Source organism: Ursus maritimus, unplaced genomic scaffold (genome assembly GCF_017311325.1).
Source record: "Ursus maritimus isolate PB19 unplaced genomic scaffold, ASM1731132v1 scaffold_10, whole genome shotgun sequence".
Lineage (NCBI taxonomy): Eukaryota > Metazoa > Chordata > Mammalia > Carnivora > Ursidae > Ursus > Ursus maritimus.
The window spans coordinates 6,189,852-6,213,719 of NW_024423344.1; the positions used below are offsets into that span (position 1 = coordinate 6,189,852).

Here is a 23,868-nt window from a genome sequence, read left to right on the forward strand (position 1 = left end):
ACGTGCTTCACTATATATGGTATAGTGTTTTCTTTAGGTGATACTTTTCAACAGATGTGTGATATTTTGAAAAGATTAATGTTTTTCTCCAAAGCAGGGTTGGGTCAAGATGAGGCCACTGAGGCAGAAAAAAGTTATTAGAGTCTTAGGTAGGGGGGAGCTATAGTGACTGCTACCTAGAATAAAATTCTAGGGCTGGCCCTGTTGTAGTGTAGAAAGGTGAGCTGGCCTCATGTATGGTGTGTACTTGGGAGGCATTATTTCATGTAATTCTATCACTAACTGTGTAATTGTTTTGCACCCCAATATTTGTTATCCAACACTTACATTCTTGTTTGGGAAAACTGTTTCCATTCTCATTTCTATCAGTAGTGCTTTTTTGGTCCCAATCTTCTCTTCTTCAAATCCCAATTACCCAATGTTCTTTTTTTCTGGCCCACACACTCAATCCAAAAAAAGTCTTGCTTGGTTTTCTTTTGAGATGGTTCTTCTGTCCATGTTTTTTTTTTTTTTTTTTTTTTCCCTTTTTTTTTTTTTTTTTTTTTTTTTGCCCATTCTCCATCTGATTTTTGCTTTTTAACGTCTTGCTTCTAGATGTAGAATTAATTTCCTACCTGATCTCCTTTTCTACAGATTCTCCCCTCTTTCCACTCCAACTTGTATATCACTGCCAGTTGTATTTCTCCCCTGCTTGGAAACCGTCTGTGGCTTCATATGACCTTCAGGATGAAGTTTAAACTCCTTTGCCTGGCATTTAAGTCCTGCCCAGTCTCTCACCCCTCCGCACTCCTCCCTGCCCCCTGCACCTGAGTTTTCTTTCTGTTTCCCACTTTGGACCCGCGGTGCTGGTTTTCGTTTGTTTGGTTTAATTGGCTTGACACACATCTTGTCTACTTGGGCCTTTGCTTAAGCTCTTGTTCTTCCCCCAACTGTCCTTGTCCTCCTCTTTCCTAATAGAAACCTTACCCATACTTTTAAGGCTTTTATAATTGTCCTCAAATTCTGTTCGGACCAGCTCCCCTCAAGCACAAACAGGCTGCTGACTCCTGGCCCTCCTCAGCACCTTCAAGCCCACTCTTAGTCACTTGTCATTAACTGTGGCTTATTGGTAGCCGTGATTATACCGTAGCACCTTAAACTAGTTAAAATTTTGGAGAGCAGGAGCCAGATCTTTTGTTTTTTGTGTTCTCAGCAGCATACAACAAGTGATTTTAAACTGTGGCTGCCCAGTCCAATCCCTTAAGTTATTTATTATTTTTTATTATTAATTAAGTAATTAATTAATTTTAAGTAGGTTCTATGCCCAGTATGGAGCCCAACATGGGGCTTGAACTCATAACCCTGAGATCAAGACCTGAATTGAGATTAAGAGTCAGTGCCTAACAGGCCCCCCTCTCTTAAGTTACTTTAAGACAGAGTAAAACAAGTCAGAATTGTGAGTGTTGTGCCCACGATCTAGTTAATCATGGGAGCTCCCTTGGTGATATTAATGTGCAGCAAGGGTGGAGAGCCACTTATTGAACACAGTCTAAGCAATGAACTATTCTGACCTGTATGAGTGTATGGCCTTTGAGCCCTCTGTGCATATCACTGCATCTCTGCCTGGAGAATTCAAAGTGAATGTGCTTTATAACAAAATGATTTATTTGATTAGCAAATATGAATGCCCATTATGTGCCAGGCACTGTTGTAGGGGCTGAGATCACTGTTTTGAACAAAACATGTCCTTTTGTCCTGGAGCTTCTGTGCTTGGCCATGGGAAGATAGACCATCGATGAATAAAGTCAGGTAATGATGATAAATGCTGGAGATAAAGTGGGGTAAGTGGACCAAGAGAAAAGCACTATTTTTATATAAGGAATATTTTTGAAACTAGCCTATCTGCCTTAAATCGGCAAATGCTTTAAAACCCAGCCTTCTCTGACTGAAGTATGGGAGCCTGAGCTCTCAGGCCAGTCAGACTTGAAGTAGGGACTTTTGCTCTCTGCTGCCCCTTGTTCATAAGCAGAGGACAGAGTAGTTCCCCGCCCCCCCCTCCCCAAGCCAGAGGAACCTGGAATAGTGGAGGCTGGAGGCAGGGAGTGGGGATCTGAGGATGGAGTCCCTTAATGGGCAATAGTGAGGGTGCTGTGACCAAGGACCCAGCTATGAATACTCTTCGGGATACGTCAGCTCTCAACCGATTACACGTTTTGGTTGTCCCCCTCTTATGATAAAGATTATAATAGGATTATAATCACTTAAAAAAGATGACATACTTCAATAGCCAAAACTTTCTATTTCAAGATTTTCTCTGTCAGTGAATATTTGTTGAAGCTGTGAAGTAGATGTTGACTGAGATGAGATGTCCATTTCCTAAACAGGATACATCGTTGATCTCTTTTTTTTTATTATTTTATTTTTATTTATTTATTTTTTTAATGTTTTTTTATTATATTATGTTAGTCACCATACAGTACATCCCCGGTTTCTGATGTAAAGTTCGATGATTCATTAGTTGCGTATAACACCCAGTGCACCATGCAATACGTGCCTTCCTTACTACCCATCACCGGTCTATCCCATTCCCCCACCCCCCTCCCCTCTGAGGCCCTCAGTTTGTTTCTCATAGTCCATAGTCTCTCATGCTTCATTCCCCCTTCTGATTACCCCCCTTTCTTTATCCCTTTCTTCTCCTACCGATCTTCCTAGTTCTTATGTTCCATAGATGAGAGAAACCATATGATAATTGTCTTTCTCTGCTTGACTTATTTCACTTAGCATTATCTCCTCCAGTGCTGTCCATGTTGCTGCAAATGTTGTGAATTCGTTCTTTTTGATGGCTGAGTAATATTCCATTGTATATATGGACCACAACTTCTTAATCCAGTCATCTGTTGAAGGGCATCTCGGCTCCTTCCACGATTTAGCTATTGTGGACAATGCTGCTATGAACATTGGGGTGCATATGGCCCTTCTCTTCACTACGTCTGTGTCTTTGGGGTAAACACCCAGTAGTGCAATGGCTGGATCATAGGGTAGCTCCATTTTTAACTTTTTAAGGGACTTCCACACTGTTTTCCAGAGTGGCTGTACCAACTTGCATTCCCACCAACAATGTAGGAGGGATCCCCTTTCTCCACATCCTCTCCAGCAATTGTTGTTTCTTGCCTTGTCTATTTTTGCCATTCTAACTGGCGTAAGGTGGTATCTCAGTGTGGTTTTGATTTGATCTCTTTGACAGGGGAAAGCATGGCAGATATTAGAGTGGAAATATATGTAAGGGAAAGGAGAGAAGGCTGCATTTGCAGGGCATTTATTTTTCTGTGATCCTCTACTTCAGGCATCCGTCCCTGAAGGTCCCTTCTTGAGGTGGTTTGCCCCTTGTGACGAGGTTGCGCCTTGTTGGCGACCGGGTTGACTGGCTGCCTGTGCTCAGGTGTAGCTGTGTGAGTAAGGGACATTTCATTACTCTCCATGCCGACACCTCCCTACGCGAAGGTTATGGGGAGGTTGAGCTCAGAGAGGCTTGACGATAGGACTGAAATCCACTCTTACCGAGACAGACTTGCTTGTGTCTTAACCACAGAAACCTAAATGAGCAATGAAATGAAAGATCACGCATCCCTCCGTGAGCTGGGATTGGTAAAGCTAACCACACTCAGGTTGCCGGGCGCTTCTGGGGAGAAAAGCCGCCGGTGCATTCAGGATCACGGTATAGCCAAGTCCATCACCCGGAGGGTTGGGAATTTCGTTTGTAGGGCCTGGAGATGCTTTCACCATCCTTTTATGTGGTGACGGAATGCAGGGCACATCCCCTTTTGCTGGTATCTTTGTCCTAAGCACAATCAAAGCAGCCCAGTTCCGGAGCGCAGTCCCTGGGCCTGCAGGGGGAGCTCGTCGGGGGACGGTGGGGCGAGGCCCAGGCCCCACTGTCCCCGTGGCTCCTCCCGCCCCTGCAGCCAGCAGCGGTGCCCCTGGCAGCCGGGCCTCACGCTGCAGCCGGGCAGGAGGGGGCGGGGCGGAGTCGGCGGCGGCAGAGGCTCTCTCCTCGGCGCCCAGGGGACCGGGGCCGGGGCGGGGGGCGGGGGGCGGGGCGCGGGAGGGGGCGGGGCGGAGCCGTGAGCAGCTGCGGCGGCAGGTCTCCAGGGGGAGCCAAGGTACATAGGCGGGCCCAGCGGCGCCCGGAGCATCCTTCCCAGCTGGTCCCCGCCCGCCAGCCCGCAGCCCGTGTTCGCTGCCTCTTGCTTGGCGTGACTTCTTTGTGTTTTGTTTTCTGCCCGCGCCCCGTCTCTGCAGGACCTGTTCGTCCTTCTTCGGGCTACAAGAAGGCAGAGGATGAGATGTCCCGGGCCACGTCTGTTGGAGACCAGCTGGAGGCACCAGCCCGCACCATTTACCTCAACCAACCGCATCTCAACAAATTCCGTGACAACCAGATCAGGTAGGGGAAGGCGGCTGAGAGACGCAAGGACAGTTAATTCACAGCTGGGAGGGGGTACGTCTTCCTCTTGGCAGCTTTTCCACACACCTAGCCAGCCCCCACCCCTCTCTCTTCCTCCAACCCCTTCCCTTCCCCCGTCCCCCTAGAGCCCGGCAGTCTCTACCTGCGCTGCCAATGGGGTCATGTGAATACAGCCTTTACCTTTCTCTCCGTGGGATCTGTTCTGCGCTCAGGCTCTCTGTGAGCCCTGAGGAAGTTTTTAGTCTTGTGTCCCTGACAAAAATGAGGTCTCTTATCTTTTCATCCCTGGGCTCCCTCCCAAGAATTCCTCCTAGTCCTGTTTTAAGCCAAATGGTAGCTCTCCTTATCAATTTGCACACCATAATGCGGGAAAGTGCTTTATAAAGGAATCCCACAGGTCACAAGGACTCACATTCAGCCCTAAGTGGTCCCCGATATTGGTTATGAGGTCTTTATTTGCTGGGAAACTTTGTCCAGAGTTAGCTTTCATCCATCTTTCCACTAACATTTAAGTGTCTACTTTTCTTGCTGGCTACTGTGTTAGATGCTTTAGCTGTACTGGATCAAGGAATCCTCGTACCTCTCGAAGGCATTACCTTCAGATCAGGAAACGGAGATAGAAAGATGTTAAATAATGTACCTGTGGTGATACAGATGCTAACAGAGCTGCAAGTAGCACCTGCCTTCCCTGACTACTGTAGCTCAAATTCTTTCTGCCGTGCGAAGCTAGGTCTTTAGGCATGGGTGTTAGTACTTTTTCAAATTTCATTAGACTCTCAGACTTACACAACTTTATGTGAGTGACTTCAGAGGATGTAGTTCTGTGTGTGCCTCAGAACTCCATGCTCAGGTGTAGACGATTTAAATGATCAGGTTACACATAGATTATTGACAAGCTTGAATTCCAATCCAGTGTTTCTGGAAAGCTCTGGGTAAAACCTCGTTGCATGTTTAAGTATTCCATTACAGCATTAGCACTTACATAGGCTGCTTAGCCTGACATCTTTATTGAGAAAGGTTTGGCTGTTGGGCATGATTGTAGCTTGATAGAGTTTGTGGTAGAATAATGGTGCATTTTATATGGAGGTGATACCTTCATTTATTAAGGGAGTGTTAGATCACCCTGGCTTTATTTTGGATTTTAAGAATGACTATTGGGGCATATTCTTCACCTAAAAGTGTAGCCTAGAAGAGTAGCCGAGGTCCCACACAAGAATGGGTGGGCTTGGTTTAAAATACAGAGCATCAACCACAGTGGGTTACTACTTCACACACTCACATGGCTCTAATCAAAAAGATAACAGGCGTTGGGTGTTGGCGAGGATGTGGAGAAATTGGCGCCCTCCATACACTGATGATGGGAATGAATAACGGTGCAGCCGCTTTGGAACACAGTTTGGCAGTTCCTCAAAATTAAATATATAATTACCATGTGACCCACCAATCTTCCTAGGTGTATCTACCCAAGATCAAGGAAAACCTATGTGCACACGAACACACATACACAGACGATCAGAGCAGCATTATTCACAATAGCCCCAGAGTGTAACAACCCAAATGTCTATCAACTGGTGAATGAATAAATAAAATGTGGCCTATCCATACGATGGAATATTACTGGCCATAAAAAGGAACAAAATATAGGTACATGCTACAATAAGGGTGAGACTTAAACATTACGCTAAGTGAAAGAAGCCAGACATAGAAGGCCTCATTCTACTTACAGGAAATGTCTAGAAGAGGCAAATCCATTGAGACATAGATAAGTGACTTTTAGGGCTAGGGAAGCGGGAAGGGGTTGAGAAGTGGGAGTGTCTGCGACTGTATGTGGGGTTTCATTCTGAGGTGGTGATTGCACAACTCTGTGAATATACTTAAAACCGTTTGGAATCCTTTTTTGCCGATACGCTTCCATTTCTTCATACCTTATATGTGTTTCTATTCAATTGTTTTTAAAAAGATGGAAAGGTTACTTTAAAAGAGATTATATCCTGTCTCTTTTTTCTTTTCTTGATTTTGGGGTTCAAGAAATTTATATAGTACTATACTATATATTTTACCATACGATACACTTTAGTGAATGTGTAGGCTAGTGCACACACAATATAAAGATACAGAATTGAAAAATTTTCTTTTTAAATTTTAGGAAGTTTTTGAGTAGTATTTTTGCTTAATTCCTCTTAATTTCTTTGACTTTGATATCCATTTAAGCATGCTTACAGTTGAGAAAATAAAGGTCTTTGTTTTGTTTACATTTTCTATTATATGGAAGGTGAAGATTTTTAAGAGCCTTGGTAATGTGGCTTCACTACTTGTTCTGTAATCCAGATGAAAAGCTGACTTTTGAGGCTGATTTTATTATCTGATTTTTCAAGTGGCTATCTATTGTATGGTTGCATTTGTACTTTTTTGGAGTTGGGGGAGGAATAAGTATGGGAATATACAGTGGGGTTGGCTAGGAATAAAGTAAGTAGATACCAGCTATTCTATTTAAAGTCTTGTATACGAATATAATTGCATTAGTTGAAATATATATTAAATGTTAAAATTCGTACAATTTCTGTGTTCATGGCTTATACTGTGAACATAAGTTTCAGAATACACTGCATAGGATCTAAGAAATTAAAATGTGGCCCTTGCTATTTTGTAAAATGGCTTTTGAGTATTTGCTTCCCTCCACTCTATGTTTAGGAGAATTACTAGTGTTAATGTGAATTCTAGTTTATTAAGGAACTGATTATAAAACTTCTCGGCATTGGGAGAATGAAGCATGAGAGACTATGGACTCTGAGAAACAAACTGAGGGCTTCAGAGGCGGGGTGGGGGACTGGGATAGGCTGGTGATGGGTAGTAAGGAGGGCGCATATTGCATGGTGCACTGGGTGTTATACGCAAGTAATGAATCATGGAACTTTACATCAAAAACCAGGGATGTACTATATGGTGACTAACATAATATAATAAAAAGTATTATTATAATAAAAAAAAACAACTTCTTGGCATTAAAGCTTAAGGATTTTATAAAACATTGAGCCACATTATTTTCATACTTTAATATTGCGGAAGTCAAGTCTTATAAAAATATTAATTCTTTTGGGGGCGCCTGGGTGGCACAGCGCGTAAGTGTCTGCCTTCGGCTCAGGGCGTGATCCCGGCGTTGTGGGATCGAGCCCCACGTCAGGCTCCTCCGCTATGAGCCTGCTTCTTCCTCTCCAACTCCCCCTGCTTGTGTTCCCTCTCTCGCTGACTGTCTCTATCTCTGTCAAATAAATAAATAAAATCTTAAAAAAAAAAAAGGGAATGGCAATACGATTTATAGCCACTTTAAAAAAAATATTAATTCTTTTAATAACACTTTTTTTCTTGGCCATGAAAATTTGCTAAAAGTTGATAAAACTATTCAAAGGAATATTTTCATAAAAGGGAGTTGATAAGTTATTTTTTTAAAATTTTTCTTGAGAAAGGTTTAACTTTCTTTTCTTTTTGAGGCAGGGGCATGAAGTATTTATCCCAGATTGTTTACTTCTTTTTTTTTTTTTTAAAGATTTTATTTATTTATTCGACAGAGATAGAGACAGCCAGCGAGAGAGGGAACACAAGCAGGGGGAGTGGGAGAGGAAGAAGCAGGCTCATAGTGGAGGAGCCTGATGTGGGGCTCGATCCCATAATGCTGGGATCACGCCCTGAGCCGAAGGCAGACGCTTTAACCGCTGTGCCACCCAGGCGCCCCCCAGATTGTTTACTTCTAAATCAGTTTTTGAAAAGGAGAGATCAGGTGGGACAGACCCAGGAGTCAAGAGTACTGATTTTGTGGTTGCGATATACCTCAGAAGGCTGGTTTTCTCACTGGCCTTCCCCACCCCAGGCCCTCTCTGGCTTGGAGCCTTGGATCATGGTAGTTGCACTGTGACTGCCTTTATGGGTACCTGGCATTTTGACTTCAGAAAAGGGATCAGAGTTTGCTAAGGAGGGACGTGGTTGTCAGGTATTAGGGAAGGTTGGTGAGGGGTTGAATGGTACAATTCAGGACAGGCATTGAAAGTCTAGGGTTAATATTTCAACTCATGTATCCAATAAAGAGGCTGGGCCTGGAGAGTAGGAGTAAGGTCACAGCTGGAGTTGACTGTGGCCTTGGCGCCCTTAGGGTAACTCCAAAGCCCAAGCGATTCCTTGAAATTCTGGGAGGGTCTGCCCCATGTCAGTAGATGTCTCTCTAAACCTTGTTCTTGTTCTCGGCACTGAAAATAACACCAGTGATTGATTTGAAGCTGTGGTAGGTGTAAGTCAATTTTAGAACATTATTGAAGCCAGTGAATTTGGATTATTGTAATTGTGAAGAAGTAGGACAGGGTCTTTTTCTCCTCAGCATTGATTTCTCTAGGGCCTTAGTTATGAAGACAATCACCCTCTTCTTCACCCTCTAGAAATGAGACGTAATTAATGGAATATTGTAATGTACATACATATGTAGTATTGTGTATATGTCCACCTAACAAGATCCCCTTTTTCTGGTGTACAGCCTCCTATTAAATATTTTTAATAGCTTTATTGAGATATATTTTATATACCATGTAATTTGTCTACCTAAAGTATACAATTTAACGTTTTTTTGTTTTTTGTTTTTTTAAAGATTTTATTTTTATTTATGTGACAGAGAGACAGCCAGCGAGAGAGGGAACACAGCAGGGGAGAGGGAGAGGAAGAAGCAGGCTCCCAGCAGAGGAGCCCGGTGTGGGACTCGATCCTGGAACGCCGGGATCACGCCCTGAGCCGAAGGCAGACGCTTAACGACTGCGCTACCCAGGCACCCCACAGTTTAACGATTTTTAGTATATTCAAAGTTGTACAACCATCACCACAATTTTAGAACATTCTCATCACTTACAGAAGAAATCCCATACCCTTTAGCTGCCCTCTTCCTACTTCTTTGTCCTCCAGCCCTGAGGAGCCACTCATTTCCTTTCTATCTCTGTAGATTTCCCTGTTCTGGACATTTCATATGAATGATATCATTTCCTCTTTAGTGTTTTAACTTAAATATTAAATGCTTATGGAAAGCCTGCTATTTAGAGCAACCTGTGGTGAATCTTTAATTTTGTATTATCTAAATTTTAAAAAAAGTTTAAAGTCAAATTTTTTTTTCCAGAAAATACCTTGAAATTTACTGATTGAAGGAATGAGCAAAGGGATTCAATCAAGATCAGGTGTATGCAGTCTTTTTATGTGATTATCAGCAGGCCATTTGGAATAGTGAGTTTCAGGCTGTGAGGCAGTTTGAAATGAGGTCTTCAAAGCAAGTTGGGCATGTTTATAGATACTCTGTTTTGAATGAGTCATTTCAGGTGGGAGTTCTAGTTAACAAAAATCTTCATTAAAGCAATAACTTGAGCTTTGTCAAGCTATTGCATTTCTTCTTGCTTTGTCTTAAAGGAAAATTGCTTAATATTGTTTTTGCTAAGATAAGTGTAAAATAGAATGTTGCCTTTCTAGAAAAAGGAATTGAGCACCGTGTGGTAGGTTTGACAGTGTTGAGGTTTTACAGTATTGTGCTGGGATCTTACTGTCTGAGGGGGCATGTTTGTCTTAAGGACTGAAGGGCTCAGAATCTTCAGATGGCAGTTTGTGCGTGAATAGTGGTGACAGATGACATATATTGTTCTAGATCTACTGTTACTGAGTGCTGAAAGGATGCATGATTGTCTTCCAAAGCTTGAGGAATTTAGGTAGCATCTGGTCATAGCACATAAGCTGCTTAAAACTTAACAGAAACAGTATTAAGGTCCTGGTAAGAATCATAACTTCCCTTTGGTTCACATGAAGATTATAGTTTGAAAAACCAAAGTTTGCATATCTGAGACAGCTATTCCTGTAAAAGTTTGGCAAAAGTAAAATACATAAAAATCCTCATCAAGAGTAATTTCTGGGGCACCTGGGTGGCTCAGTCAGTTAAGTGTCTGCCTTCAGCTCAGGTCATAATCTCAGGGTCCTGGGATGGAGCCCCACATCAGGCTCCATGCTCAGCAGGGAGCCTGCTTCTCCCTCTCCATCTGCCGCCGCCCCCCGCTCGTGCTCTTGTGCTCTCTTTCATTCTCTCTCTTTCAACTAAATAAATAAAATATTTTTAAAAAGGGTAATTTCTATTGAAAGCATTCCTGTTACCTACCTCAAAACTGCTTCAAGATGTACTATGTACGCTGCTTTTATTGATCTATTTATATATTTTTAATTTGCATATATTGAGGATGTACAACATGATTTGATGTGTGTATACATAGTGAAATGATTAGTCAAGCGAATCTCATCTCCTCACTTAGTGACCGTTCACTCATTCATTTCTTCACTTTTAGTTTAGAGGTAAATACACTTGGTTAATCTCCAAACCAGGCTTGGGTGTTTTCTGCACATGAATATCACTGCATGTTGGGCGTCCTTGATTTGTACATAACCAGCAGCAACTGATGCCACAGAAGGTTCTTGTAATTAGAACATTATCAGGTTTACACCCTTGGATGAGGCTTTTGAGGCAGGGACGTTTAGCACGGTATTTCAGGTAACCATTGAAAGCATGAGCTTTCCTGAAGTGTATTTTTGGAGACAGAAAATCGTGTCAGCCTTGGGCCAGTTTTGTATTTGATGTTTCTACGGAAATAGCAAATGTCTAGGAGAACAGACTCACATGGTAATTTCTTTATCAAGTTGACCCTTATATGGATGGATATGGAGTATACCTTGAATTTGATCAAAGACACATCTATGCCATTCTCATTGGTGAAAGTAGGTAGAGGCATTTGGCTTGAGAGTTTTAGCTAGTAACTTATTTCCTTTCTCCCCTACTCCCAAATTTTATTAAGTCTTACTGTCTTCTGTGAGCTTGTGAGCATTTCTGATTCTTACCAATAAAAAGAATTGAGTATGAGGATTTGTGAAAAACAACTTAAAATTGAACCAGAATTAGAGGAGACTAAGGACCTAGGACAAATAAATGTAGCGTGAGTTCTGAATCAGATCTTAGAACAGAAAAAGTGCATTAGTGGAAAAACTGAACTTTGAATAAATGATATAGCTGGATTAGTATTGTGTCAGTGTTATGCTCATATTTGCTGTAGTAATTTTTTTGAGGTAGGTGACATCCAATATTATTTGTTTTGATCTTTATGCTATGGTCATATTAACATTGTGGGGAAACTGGAGGAAGGGCATATGGCAACTCTTTGTACTATTTTTTGTGACTCTTCTGTAAGGACAAACTTACCTCAAAATATATGAAAAACTAACCAGAAGTGTCAGGGAGAATAGGAACTGAATACTACACTCCTCTCTTTGTGTTGGTGCTTTGGGAAATGTTTGGGTCCTTTGCTGGAGACAGACATGGTTTTGAAGGGATGATGGTCTGAGGAGACCGGACCCATCTCTTGACATGTTTGTTGTGCTAATTAGATGGGAGAATACTTACTCCTTGGGTGTCAAACAGCGTTCCCTCAGATGGCAACACGGAGAGTCTGTTTGCATAACATCTGACCTACTTGTACAGAAGTTGAAAAGTAGGTAGCAAAGTGAATGCAGAAAATTCTGTGGTCAGAGTTTAGTCACGTGAGCTTTTGTGTAGTCCTCTAGAAAGTAGCATCTAAGTGTTTATTCCACTCATGGCTGAGTCACTCAACAGACAGCAAAAGCTTACTCAGAAATGCTCATCAGCATCCCTTTTAAGAGGGACAATGCTTACAGAGAACAAAAGGAGAGGTCTGACCATTGTTGGGGTCAGACATGCAGGGATGTTTTACAGAGAAATTTCCTGAAATCCATGAGGTTGGATTTGATCATTTAAATGCTGACCTACCCTTTTCTCTTAAAGCCAGCTCGTCAAAACTTGAATTGTAGGTTTTTAGCTACACTTACTCTTTTATATTAAATACAGTTAAAAAAGGATTTGGGGTTGAATTTGGGATGTTGTTGGTCATTCTGAGAATTATTTTATGGATCTTTGGTATTTGATACAGAAACTGCCACTCCGAAGGAGCGTTGGCTGGTTTCCGTTTCAGGACTGCCTGAGAGAAGACGTCCACTTGAGAGTGGGTTTATTGCTCTCATAGAAGTTCTAGGTTTATGTCCCTGGTCTCCAGACTGTTTTGATCGCATGTCCCATTAGTAAAACACTCTACCATGAAACTTTAATATGTATATTAAGTATCTGTGTATATATTACTATCATTAGTTATTAGCTCAAGACTCAATGTGCATTTACCAAGGTTCTCAGTTAACAACTGGATGTCAATCCATGTTAATAATTTTGATTGTTTTGAATACTTTTGGGTGACTTCATCTGATTTGATTTAATTATTCTAATGTTTAGCCTAGTAAAATGGATTTGAAGAGCTTTTATTAGGAAGAGAAGCGTCAGTTCAGCTTTTTTCCTTGTCATTTGCTTATTTTCTTTCTTTCTTTTTTTTATTTTTTTTTATTTATTTTATTTTATTTTTTTTAAAGATTTTATTTATTTATTTGACAGAGATAGAGACAGCCAGCGAGAGAGGGAACACAAGCAGGGGGAGTGGGAGAGGAAGAAGCAGGCCTCCCAGCAGAGGAGCCCGATGTGGGGCTCGATCCCATAACACCAGAATCACGCCCTGAGCCGAAGGCAGACGCCTAACCGCTGAGCCACCCAGGCGCCCCTCTTTCTTTTTTTTAATGTTTTTTTTATTATATTATGTTAGTCACCATACAGTACATCCCTGGTTTCTGATGTAAAGTTCGATGATTCATTAGTTGCGTATAACACCCAGGGCACCATGCAATACGCACCCTCCTTACTACCCATCACCAGCCTATCCCAGTCCCCCACCCCCCTCCCCTCTGAAGCCCTCAGTTTGTTTCTCAGAGTCCATAGTCTCTCATGCTTCATTCCCCCTTTTGATTACCCCCCTTTCTTTATCCCTTTCTTCCCCTACTGATCTTCCTAGTTCTTATGTTCCATAGATGAGAGAAACCATATGATAATTGTCTTTCTCTGCTTGACTTATTTCACTTAGCATTATCTCCTCCAGTGCTGTCCATGTTGCAGCAAATGTTGAGAAATCGTTCTTTTTGATTATTTGCTTATTTTCAATCTGTGGTTGTTTTTTTTTTAAAGATTTTATTTATTTATTTCAGAGAGAGAAAGAGACAGCCAGCGAGAGAGGGAACACAAGCAGGGGAGTGGGAGAGGAAGAAGCAGGCTCCCAGCGGAGGAGTCCAAGGTGGCCAGATCGCCAGGATCACGCCCTGAGCCAAAGGCAGACGCTCAATGACCGAGCCACCCAGGCGCCCCCTGTGGTTGGTTTCATTGCATGATTCTCAAGCCATTTGTTCTTGGGAGGGTAGTTGAGCTGAAATAAGCTAAATTACTCCATAAACGCACCTAACTGGATACAGAAATGGAAATATGTAGTAATAAGTGGAGCGAACAGACGGGAGAGGGTACCGCTATCACTCCTCGTTGGTCCTCTCAGGCCACTGTGAATAGCATTGGTGGCTTAGACAACATTCTCTCACGATAATAAACACGATTTTTCCTGTAGTTCTAGAGACTGGAAGTCCAAGGCCATTAGTGGCAGCATGGTCAGGTTCTGGTGTGTGCCCTCTCCCTGGCTTACAACAGCCGCTGCCTTGCCATGTGCTCACATGGAGAAGCGAGAGACCTAGCTCTCTGGTGTCCCTTCTGATAAGGGCAAAAAGCCTGTTATGGGGCCGCATGCTCATGACCTCATCTCCATGTCATCACCTCACAGAGACCCCATCTCCAAGTACCATCACATTGGGGGGCAGGGCTTCCACATATCAATTTTCAGGGGTTCATTGCATCCCCAACTCCCTCTCTCCTGCTTAGGGAGCTTTCCTTCATACCATATTACGTAGGACCATGTGGGGGCCCCAGTGCCAATCTATTCGATAAAGGTCATTAAATCTCACTTATTGGAGGTGCACACACATGTAAGCTGATTATCTCTTCCTACCTTCTACTTTGGAGCCACCGGCTTTAGGTTTTCTCCAAAGAACAGAGTCTATCTGATCTGACCCATTCCAGTTTTGACTTCAGACCTCAGCAGCACTGAGACTGATCACAGCAATGAGACTTAGCACCATCTCTAACCCAGTGTTTGATATATACCAGAAATGTACTTCAGTGGGGCGCCTGGGTGGCACAGCGGTTAAGCGTCTGCCTTCGGCTCAGGGCGTGATCCCGGCGTTCTGGGATGGAGCCCCACATCAGGCTCCTCTGCTATGAGCCTGCTTCTTCCTCTCCCACTCCTCCTGCTTGTGTTCCCTCTCTTGCTGGCTGTCTCTATCTCTGTCAAATAAATAAATAAAATCTTAAAAAAAAAAAAGAAATGTACTTCAGTCCCCTTTTATCAAGCCTGCTGAATTGGGGCTGGGTGCTTGGCTGCACTGCAGGGTGAGGCAGCCAGAAGAGGGGCAAGCTTGCAGGTGGGTGATCAGTAAGCTGGCCTGGAGGAGGAGTTAGAGGTCAGCCTGAAAGACAAGGTGTGGTTCATGTGGGGAGGGCATCATTGGTATGGGGAACGGCACATGTGAAGGTGCAGAGGCGTAGAAAAGCTGAATGTGTGTCTTTCCAGCAAGGATGTGGAAGCAAGCAGGGACATGGATGATATGCTGTGAGAAGCTAGGCTACTGGAGATGGGTTAGGTGTAGCCAGGAGAAGCCTGGTAAAGCTCAAGTAACAGTATTGTATTTGTGCTTGAGAACCTTCCAGCACACTCTGCTATTTAGAGCAGACTTGAGTTGTTGTAATTGTCCGAGATGAGGTGTGGGGCTGTAGCATTATAGAAGCATAAGTCACTGGGGTGGTTAGATGGGAAGTCGTGAGTGGGTGGAGGAATAGACAAGCCTGGTCCTCATGGTCCAGTTTTGGGGGCAGAAAAGGGGGTGACACTGTTTCTCATATTCTGGAGGATTTTTTTTTTTAAACTCTACTGAACAGTGAGTTAGGGCAAGGTCATTGACCTCAAAATAGCACAAACTTCCCTTTACCTCAGTATTACCCCACCGCAGGGGATCAGAGGTATATATGGTGACCTCTGTTGGCCTAGTCATGAAGGTGTGGAGCTATCTTTTTGTCTCCATCTTCCAGCAGCAAGGTGGCAGCAGCACCGGCTCTACCAGAGAGTCACCCCAGCTTCTGACAGATTTTCTCTACCTTGAGATAATGTTTGATTCCAAGATATTTGACTCAGTAAGCAGACACTATAGTACTGTACGTCTTAGACTGGTAGGAATTTGATGAGAGTACGTGTATAACCCAAGATGTGGTATTAGGTATACTGTGTCCAAAGGGTAGCTGAAAATCTCCTAGTGATCACTAATGTTCCTTTCTGCAACTCGTGTTGCTCACTAGCCACTTACTTGGGAGCTCGTACGTTCAGTTGATAAGCTGTAATGGGAGGGCGGGGGAAGGAAAGTTACTTGAGTACTACCCTGTGCAAGGGACTGAGTACACAAGGAGTGAACATGCAGGTTAAAGAATAACAAGGCAGATTTAGGGTGTTAGGGGCTTTTGTATATTTTTTCTAGTCTGCAACTTCTACCGGCAAGCATGCTGTACTGAGAGCATAACTGAGATGTGTTCGAGTGTGCACGTCTATATCACCATTCTATCAGGAAATGGGCGGCTGCTTTTGGCTGTATGGAGAGAACAGAGTCAGGTGTAAGTTCACACCAAACTCACTGAGACCTCCCTCTGCAACCAAACACCAGTGAAGATTCTTGACCACAGAATGGTGAAAACCTTATCCTTGGTGCAAATGGAGAACTAGAATGTTATTGAGTGGTGAATGTAGAGTCTGTATCTTTCTCTCCCTCCCTCTTTCTTCCCCCCCTTCCTTTCCTCTTTCCTTCCTTGCTCTGGACAGTCAGCTTTTGGCCATTTGGCTTGTGCTTTGACTCTCCCTAAGGAATACTGTCTATCACATTTAATTTGAATACTTCATCGTAGATTCAGTTATAGAAAGGAATATTCTTATCCAATCTAAAATATTACTCCTTTTTTGTATTCCAGGAAAGGGTGGTGGTCTTGAAAGTATTACTGTCTAGTATATGAAACGTGTTACCAAAGCCCTGACAGTTTAAAAATAGAGCTCTTTATTTTGAGACAGTAAGGTTATTTGCTGAGTAGTATTGTAATTACTTCCCTAGTATTCCATCTTTGTTAAAACTGTCTCATATTAATTTTTAATGTTACTTTTATAAATTAGAGTTCCTTAATCATTCTAGTATTGATGTATCAGTGAATTTAATTATTTCATATAATGACTATGCCCAGGGCAGACAGAGACATTCACTTCTCTCAGTATTACTGTTTTGCCTGCTACCAGTCATCAGTTTCATTGCTACTTGTATTTTTATAACGTTTTGTTCACTACATAAGCTTAGACATTACAAGAGATATAGTTTTAAATATAGGAGGGAGGGAGTGTGTGTCTACCATACCACCGGTATTCTCTATATGGAGGTCTTGACGTGGGTTAGGCATATTTGTAAGCCAAGCATTGTAGAGATTATAAAGTCGTGGAACTCCAAAGCAAAAAATAAACGTAATGGGAGATTCCTACTGATGCCTTGACCAGTTTTCTTCCACCACTTTGTGTAAACGTATTCACACTTATGCACACCCTGAAATTCTTACTTAATGCTTATAATTCATTTGTCCTACACATGAACACGTGCCTATGTTGGGAACTCATTAAATCCCCTGGTAAACCAATCTAGGCCGTTCTTACTTGATGGGGAAGTTCTCCCTTTGCACTGAGGCTTCTTGTGATTCCCACATATAAAAAGCAGCAACTGGCCCATAAGGAGCTGTAAATAGTTTAGTCACTATAACAAAATATTCTGATATCGCATTTGAACTAGTATTGATGAACTGTCATGCATTTAATAGTGCCTTTAATCTTTAGTGTAATAGTCATAGACTCAGCTGTAGAGAAAGGATTTTAGTATCATATGAATTTTGAGAAAATGCGGAGACAGCTGGAGGTGGTCAGTCAGCAACCGACAATACTTTCATGTGTTTCTCTTCCAATATCTTGGGATCATGCATTCCTAGTTTTGTGGTCCATTTGCTAGTATTTTCTTTGGATGGCACATGGGCACACCACAATGTTTCAAAAATACTTTATCATATGTCATACACTTAATTAGATAAGCTGTTTTTAATACAGTGTTGGGATTTGTGAGAGTGTAAAGTGTCTTACAGAAATCAACCCGTTATATTTAAGGATTTTGGCATAGTAGACTATAAGAAACTTGCAGATTTTGATTTTAAATCCTAAAACTTCTGTAAATACTTGGAAAATATTGATTTAACATTCTTCGCAGTCAAATGTTTTCTCACATAGCAGTTGAAGATAAATTGTTTTTTGAACTATTGTGCTAAGGGACCTCATGAGTTTTGACATTTTGAGATATTATGATTAGAAAAAATATAATAACTGGGGAGCCTGGCTGGCTTAGTCAGTAGAGCATGTGACTCTTAATCTCAGGGTTGTAAGTTCAAGCCCCATGTTGGGTATAGAGATTACTTAAAAAATAAAATCTTTAGAAAATATAATATCTAGCCTTTTTAAAGAAACTCCTATGCTTTTTATTTCCTGAAAATATATTGAGTATTTTAAAAAAATAGAACAGCATACAGATGGGTCCATATACACCCATGGGATACTGTTTATAAGAGACGAGAGCTGTGGTTGAGTTCTACAGGAGTGCTGTAGTTATGTAGTAACTTCTACTGTACTTGTGAGACTAAAGATAGTCTCTGACTAAAAGGTGAATTGTCTTAAAATCTTTTTGCCAAGGTTTATGTACCTAAAAACCATCCAGTGCATTTTTGTGGAATCCTCGCAAAATACTATCTGTGGTGATATTTACTTTTGCCCTCAGTTTGTCATTCTTGTCATGTTTGCGTGCCACAGGCTGTGCTGAGCTTCTCCTTCCCTGTTGCCTGCGTATAAAGGTCACTTGGTTGGTGAGACCCCAATCAATTGGTCACTTTTTCTTTTCTTTTCTTTTTCTTTTTTCTCTTCTCTTCTCTTCTCTTCTCTTCTCTTCTCTTCTCTTCTCTTCCCTTTTCTTTTCTTTTCTTTTCTTTTCTTTTCTTTTCTTTTCTTTTCTTTGTTTTTTATGTTACGTTAGTCACCATACAGTACATCATCAGCTTTTGATGTAGTGTTCCATGATTCATTGTTTGCGTGTAACACCCAGGGCTCCATGCAATACCCTTCACTGGGCTAGCCCATCCCCCCACCTCCTCCCCTCTGAAGCCCTCAGTTTGTTTCCCAGAGTCCATAGTCTCTCGTGGTTCATTTCCCTCTCTGTTCCCCCCCCTCCATTTTCCCTTCCTTCTCCTAATGATCTCCCTGCTATTTCTTATGTTCCACATATGAGTGAAACCATATGATAATTATCTTTCTCTGCTTGACTTATTTCACTTAGCATAATCCCCTCCAGTTCCATCCATGTTGAGCAAATGTTGGGTGATCATCCTTTCTGATGGCTGAGTAATATTCCATTGTATATATGGACCACATCTTCTTTATCCATTGGTCTGTTGAAGGGCATCTTGGCTCCTTCCACAGTTTGGCTATGGTGGACAATGCTGCTATGAACATTGGGGTGCATATGGCCCTTCTCTTTACCACGTCTGTATCTTTGGGGTAAATACCCTATAGTGCATTGCTGGGTCATAAGGTAGTTCTATTATTGACTTTTTGTGGAACCTCCACACTGTTTTCCAAAGTGACTGTACCAACTTGCATTCCCACCAACAGTGTAAGAGGGTTCCCCTTTCTCCACATCCTCTCCAACATTTATTGTCTCTTGCCTTGTCAATTTTTGTCATTCTAACTGGTGTAAGGTGGTATCTTAGTGTGGTTTTGATTTGAATTTCCCTGATGGCTAATGATGTTGAACATTTTTTCATGTGTCTGTTTATGGCTCACTGTTTCTAAATCTTACATTGTAAGAAAAATCTAGGTTTATTTGGTCTGGGGCAAGGCTGATTTCTGTTTGAAACTAACATTCCAGGGGATTCTGTTGAAGGTGGTCCTCATTTATGGTCATCCCCAAGCTACAGTGCATACTTCATGGGATTATTGTGAAGATTAGTTAAGTGAGTTAATATGTATAAAGCATTTTATTTTTTAATTATTTTTTTAATTTTTTTATTATATTATGTTAGTCACCATACAGTACATCCCTGGTTTTTGATGTAAAGTTCGATGATTCATTAGTTGCGTATAACACCCAGTGCACTATGCAATATGTGCCCTCCCCACCACCCATCACCAGCCTATCCCATTCCCCCACCCCCCTCCCCTCTGAAGCCCTAAGTATAAAGCATTTTAAACAGTGCCTGGCTGGGTGCTTTATGGATTTTGATGTTATTGTCGCTTGCATTTTAGATTATATGTTTGGCAATAACTCTCTCACCAAGCTTGTTACATATCATTTGAGTTAAAAACAACCAGGTTTTGAATTGCATTCAGGGGGATTAAAAAATAATGTGCAAATTGAGTAGGATGAGTGTATTTAAGGAACAAACACAAACATTCTCTTTTTGCAGCAACCTGATTAAGATTAACTTTAGTATTTGCCTGAGGTTATCGTGGATAATTTTAAATTATTAAGTATTTACTGGAAAAATGGCAATGGAAAAACTAGCAGTGTAAACTATGGGGTTTTTGTTTTGTTTTGTTTTGTTTGAATTGCCAGAGAGGGAAGGTAATTAGGTCAAGTAAAAGGGCAAACGAAAATTACTCTAGAAGTCTTGGCTCCACCAGTGACTAGCTGAATGACTTTTCACCCATAATTTCTCTGAGCCTGTGTTTCCTCACTTGTCGGGTGGGAAGCATACTTTCCTTGACTGCTTGCCATGTAGCTAAGTGAGGTTATAAATGTGAAAATGTCCAGAATGTAATGCACCATGGATATTGTATATCCCATCTTCCGTAACCTATTAGATAGGCTTATTGCTCTTTTTAATGGTGGTAAATACCCATAACATAAAAATTACCATCTTAACCATTTTTGAGTATAGAGCTCAGTAGTGTTAAATACATTCATATTGTTGTATTACCAATCTCCAGAACCCTCTTCATCTTCCCAGAGTAGTGAGACTTAATGTCCATGAAACAAGTCCCTGTTCCTCTACTTCTCCGGCTCCTGGCGACCATCATTCCCCTTTTGGTCTCTATGAACCTGATACTCTGGGTACCTCATGCAATAGTCCTATTGCTCCTTGAGATTACAATTCTCCTCTGCTATGGGGAGATCTGGTTCTCTATCAAGTGGTCAGTTTCCATCCTTTAATTCTTGTTTGATTTGTCTCCTGGCTTGTTTGATTTGTCTCCTGGTTTGATTTGTCACAGTGAACAACATTAAAAAAAATAGATCTAAACGTTTAAGGGAAATTCACATGATTCTTTTTCTTCCCCACTTCTGCAGGGTGGTTGACTTTATCATGCCCCTCCTTCCCTGATGATCCTGGGAAAGGCGGGAAATTCTGAGACCAGGATGGAAAACCAGAGGGCTGAGGAGGGAATGTGGGGGGATTGGCATGGGGTTTTAAGCTGGATCTGCTTTGTCAAGTAGGTGGTTTCTATGGCACAGCTTCAGGCTCTGCCTTCTTCACTTCTACCACGACTGCCGGCCTCCACACCCATTTCCCTCCCATCTAGACTGTTGGAGGTGACGGGTCCACAAGTAGTCAAGGCGCTATGCTAGTCCCTGTTCAGTGACATTGCTACTTCTGTTTTGTCTTCAATAAGACACATGAAGCTGTTCTCCTTCTCTCCCGGGTTGACTGTCCCAGCTCCCCATGTCCCTGTTCATCCTGCATTCTGGCGCAGGGAGTACTCCTTCGGGCCTTGACTCACAGTACTTTCCCTAGAGTGCTCTCTTTTTCTACAGAAGCTTTTCCACCTAGTCAGTCCTGTCTCTTAAGGCTCAGGTCTCCTGCCTCTCCAGCATGTTCTCCTTTGTCCTGCATCCTCACCCTTTAGAGGTTGAGCCGCCCCTGCCCGTGCCCCAGCTTTGCACACTCTTTCGTTGTGGTACTTAGCACAGTGCATCATATCTATTTTTGTGTCTCTGACTCTCCAGCTCTGCTGTATCATCCTTGATAGCAAAGTCTGTCTGTTTTATGCTGTGTTCTCCCAGCACCGAACACAGTTCTGGCCAATAGGAAATGCAAAATCTTGGCCGAATGACTTTGCTGTACAGGTGAAGGTCAGAATTGCACAGAAAATAGGACTTGGCTTAATGTGTTGTTCTAAGATTTGCCTTCACACTTAATTGCTTCTTGAACAGTGCAGAACCCCCAAAGCAGTTACTTAAGCCTCAAAAATTGATGTATTATGTGGTTTTGATGTGCTTTTATATATAAAGTACTCTCGCTAGGGGGCTGCTGAGTTAAATGCTCTTAATGTCAATTCTTCAGATTTAACAGATTGATGTCTGCCCTCAAATGCAGGTGCCTTTGGGATTTAATGTGATTGCTGGCATCATTAGTCATTTATATCAGTTGAAGTTTAAAATTTGTTCATTCATCAGATTTATTTTTAATACCTAGTACATACCGGTCATTGTGCTTCGTGTTGGGGATATGGTGGTGGGAAAGCAAGACCTCTGCATTTATGATTCTATTTCTCTTGTTACTATTTTTTTCTTCCCTTTCCCCATAGTTCTCTTTAGCTTTCTGGGTAGGTTTGAGAAAGAGGACTTAGAGAACACATGTGTAGCCCCTTCTGCTTTTAAGCCCAGGTCCTCAGCCTCCTAAAAGAGGAGCTACAGGGCGCCTGGGTGGCTCAGTCGGTCGGGCATCTGCCTTCAGCCTGGGTCGTGATCCCAGGGTCCTGAGATAGAATCCGGCATTGGGCTCCCTGCTCAGCAGGGAGTCTGCATCTCCCTCTGCCTCTGCTGCCGCTCCCCACTCTTCCTGCTCTCTCTTGCATGCGCGCACTCTCTCTCCCTCAAATAAATACATAAATTCCAAAAAAATAGGAGGGGGGAGCTCCAGGAGAGTGAGAGCAGCGTTCAGGTGTGTTCTCCCCAGCCGTAGGTGGACCATGCCATCACTCAAGAGGTTGGCCCATTTATACTTTCATTTCCACGGCACGTCCTCTTAGGCTCACTTTGGGGTGCAAATAGCTCCCAGGCTAGAGAGCCAGGGCTCCCACATCTGCACCTGCACCTCCTAAGGAGAGGTCGGAAGTGAGGCATGGGCCAGGCAGAGCTACTGCTGCCAGCCTGTGCTCTCACCTCCCAGACCAGGAAACTAACAAGAAAAGGTTGCGTGACTTGCCCAAGATCCCACAGGCTTCCCAGGACCCAGGAGTGACCTGCCTGAGGTGCAAACATGAGACCGCCTGAACGGTTTTTATTAGCCTTGTGCACCAGGAACTGTAGGCAATGTTGGCAATAAAGATAGTCTCCCTCAGAAAGTCTTCAGTTGAACTAAGTTCTAAATAATTGCCGTGGTTATTATTTCTTCTGAAAGATTTTATACATATGTATATAATACATGTGCTTCAAATGAGCATACTTTTATTTTAAATAAGTACTGTACTCTAGATAGAAGACATTTAGCATGTCCAGGCATGTACATAGGCTAGATTAATAATAATCTTAAAATTGGGGTGCCTGGGTGGGCTCAGTCACTTGCTTAAGCACCTGCCTCTTGCTCAGGTGCCCCCACTTACTAGTTTCTTGACAGTTATTGACATAAGTATCCTAGCAGCCAATGACCAAAGGATTAAAGTTCAAACTGTTATGGTATAAAATGTTTGAATAAATAATTGTGCAAAAATTTATTGACATGGTTACATAAAATTTAATAAAGACAATGTTTGCTGTTGAGTCTTTTTTTTCCTCGTCGGTTTTGTCTTTATTTCGTGATTGTTATTGAAAGTAATTTTGTATATTAAGGAGGGGGCTATTTTAAAACCAAACCAGGGGCACCTGGGTGGCACAGCGGTTAAGCGTCTGCCTTCGGCTCAGGGCGTGATCCCGGCGTTATGGGATCGAGCCCCACATCAGGCTCCTCTGCTATGAGCCTGCTTCTTCCTCTCCCACTCCGCCTGCTTGTGTTCCATCTCTCGCTGGCTGTCTCTGTCTCTGTTAAATAAATAAATAAAATCTTAAAAAAAAAAAAAAACCAAACCAAACCACTCTCCTCTGGGTGTCAGACACACACCGGGTGGGTGGGTCACTGCCTATAGCTGGCATCCTGGTGAGCCAGCCTTGACCTGGCTCTGGACTCTCACGTGTCCCTGACCATGGAGCAGCAGTTGCTCCTGCCCTTGTGTCAATGTATGTAGATGTAGCACCCTATCTTCCAGGCTTTGGTTTCTTCCAGGCCTTTTCAAGGTCTCTTCCAG

The 23,868-nt window shown here is 42.4% G+C and overlaps 1 protein-coding gene across 1 annotated transcript in view; it reads left to right on the forward strand.

Moving 5' to 3' along the window:
• The window catches only part of LOC103664303 (phospholipid-transporting ATPase IB), a 565,982-nt gene that overhangs the window by 82,332 nt on the left and 459,782 nt on the right, over window positions 1-23,868 (forward strand). The window contains exon 2 of the mRNA XM_040621665.1: window positions 4,279-4,423. Within this exon, the coding sequence (XP_040477599.1) occupies window positions 4,279-4,423 (145 nt within the window). The remainder of the gene's footprint in view (window positions 1-4,278; window positions 4,424-23,868) is intronic.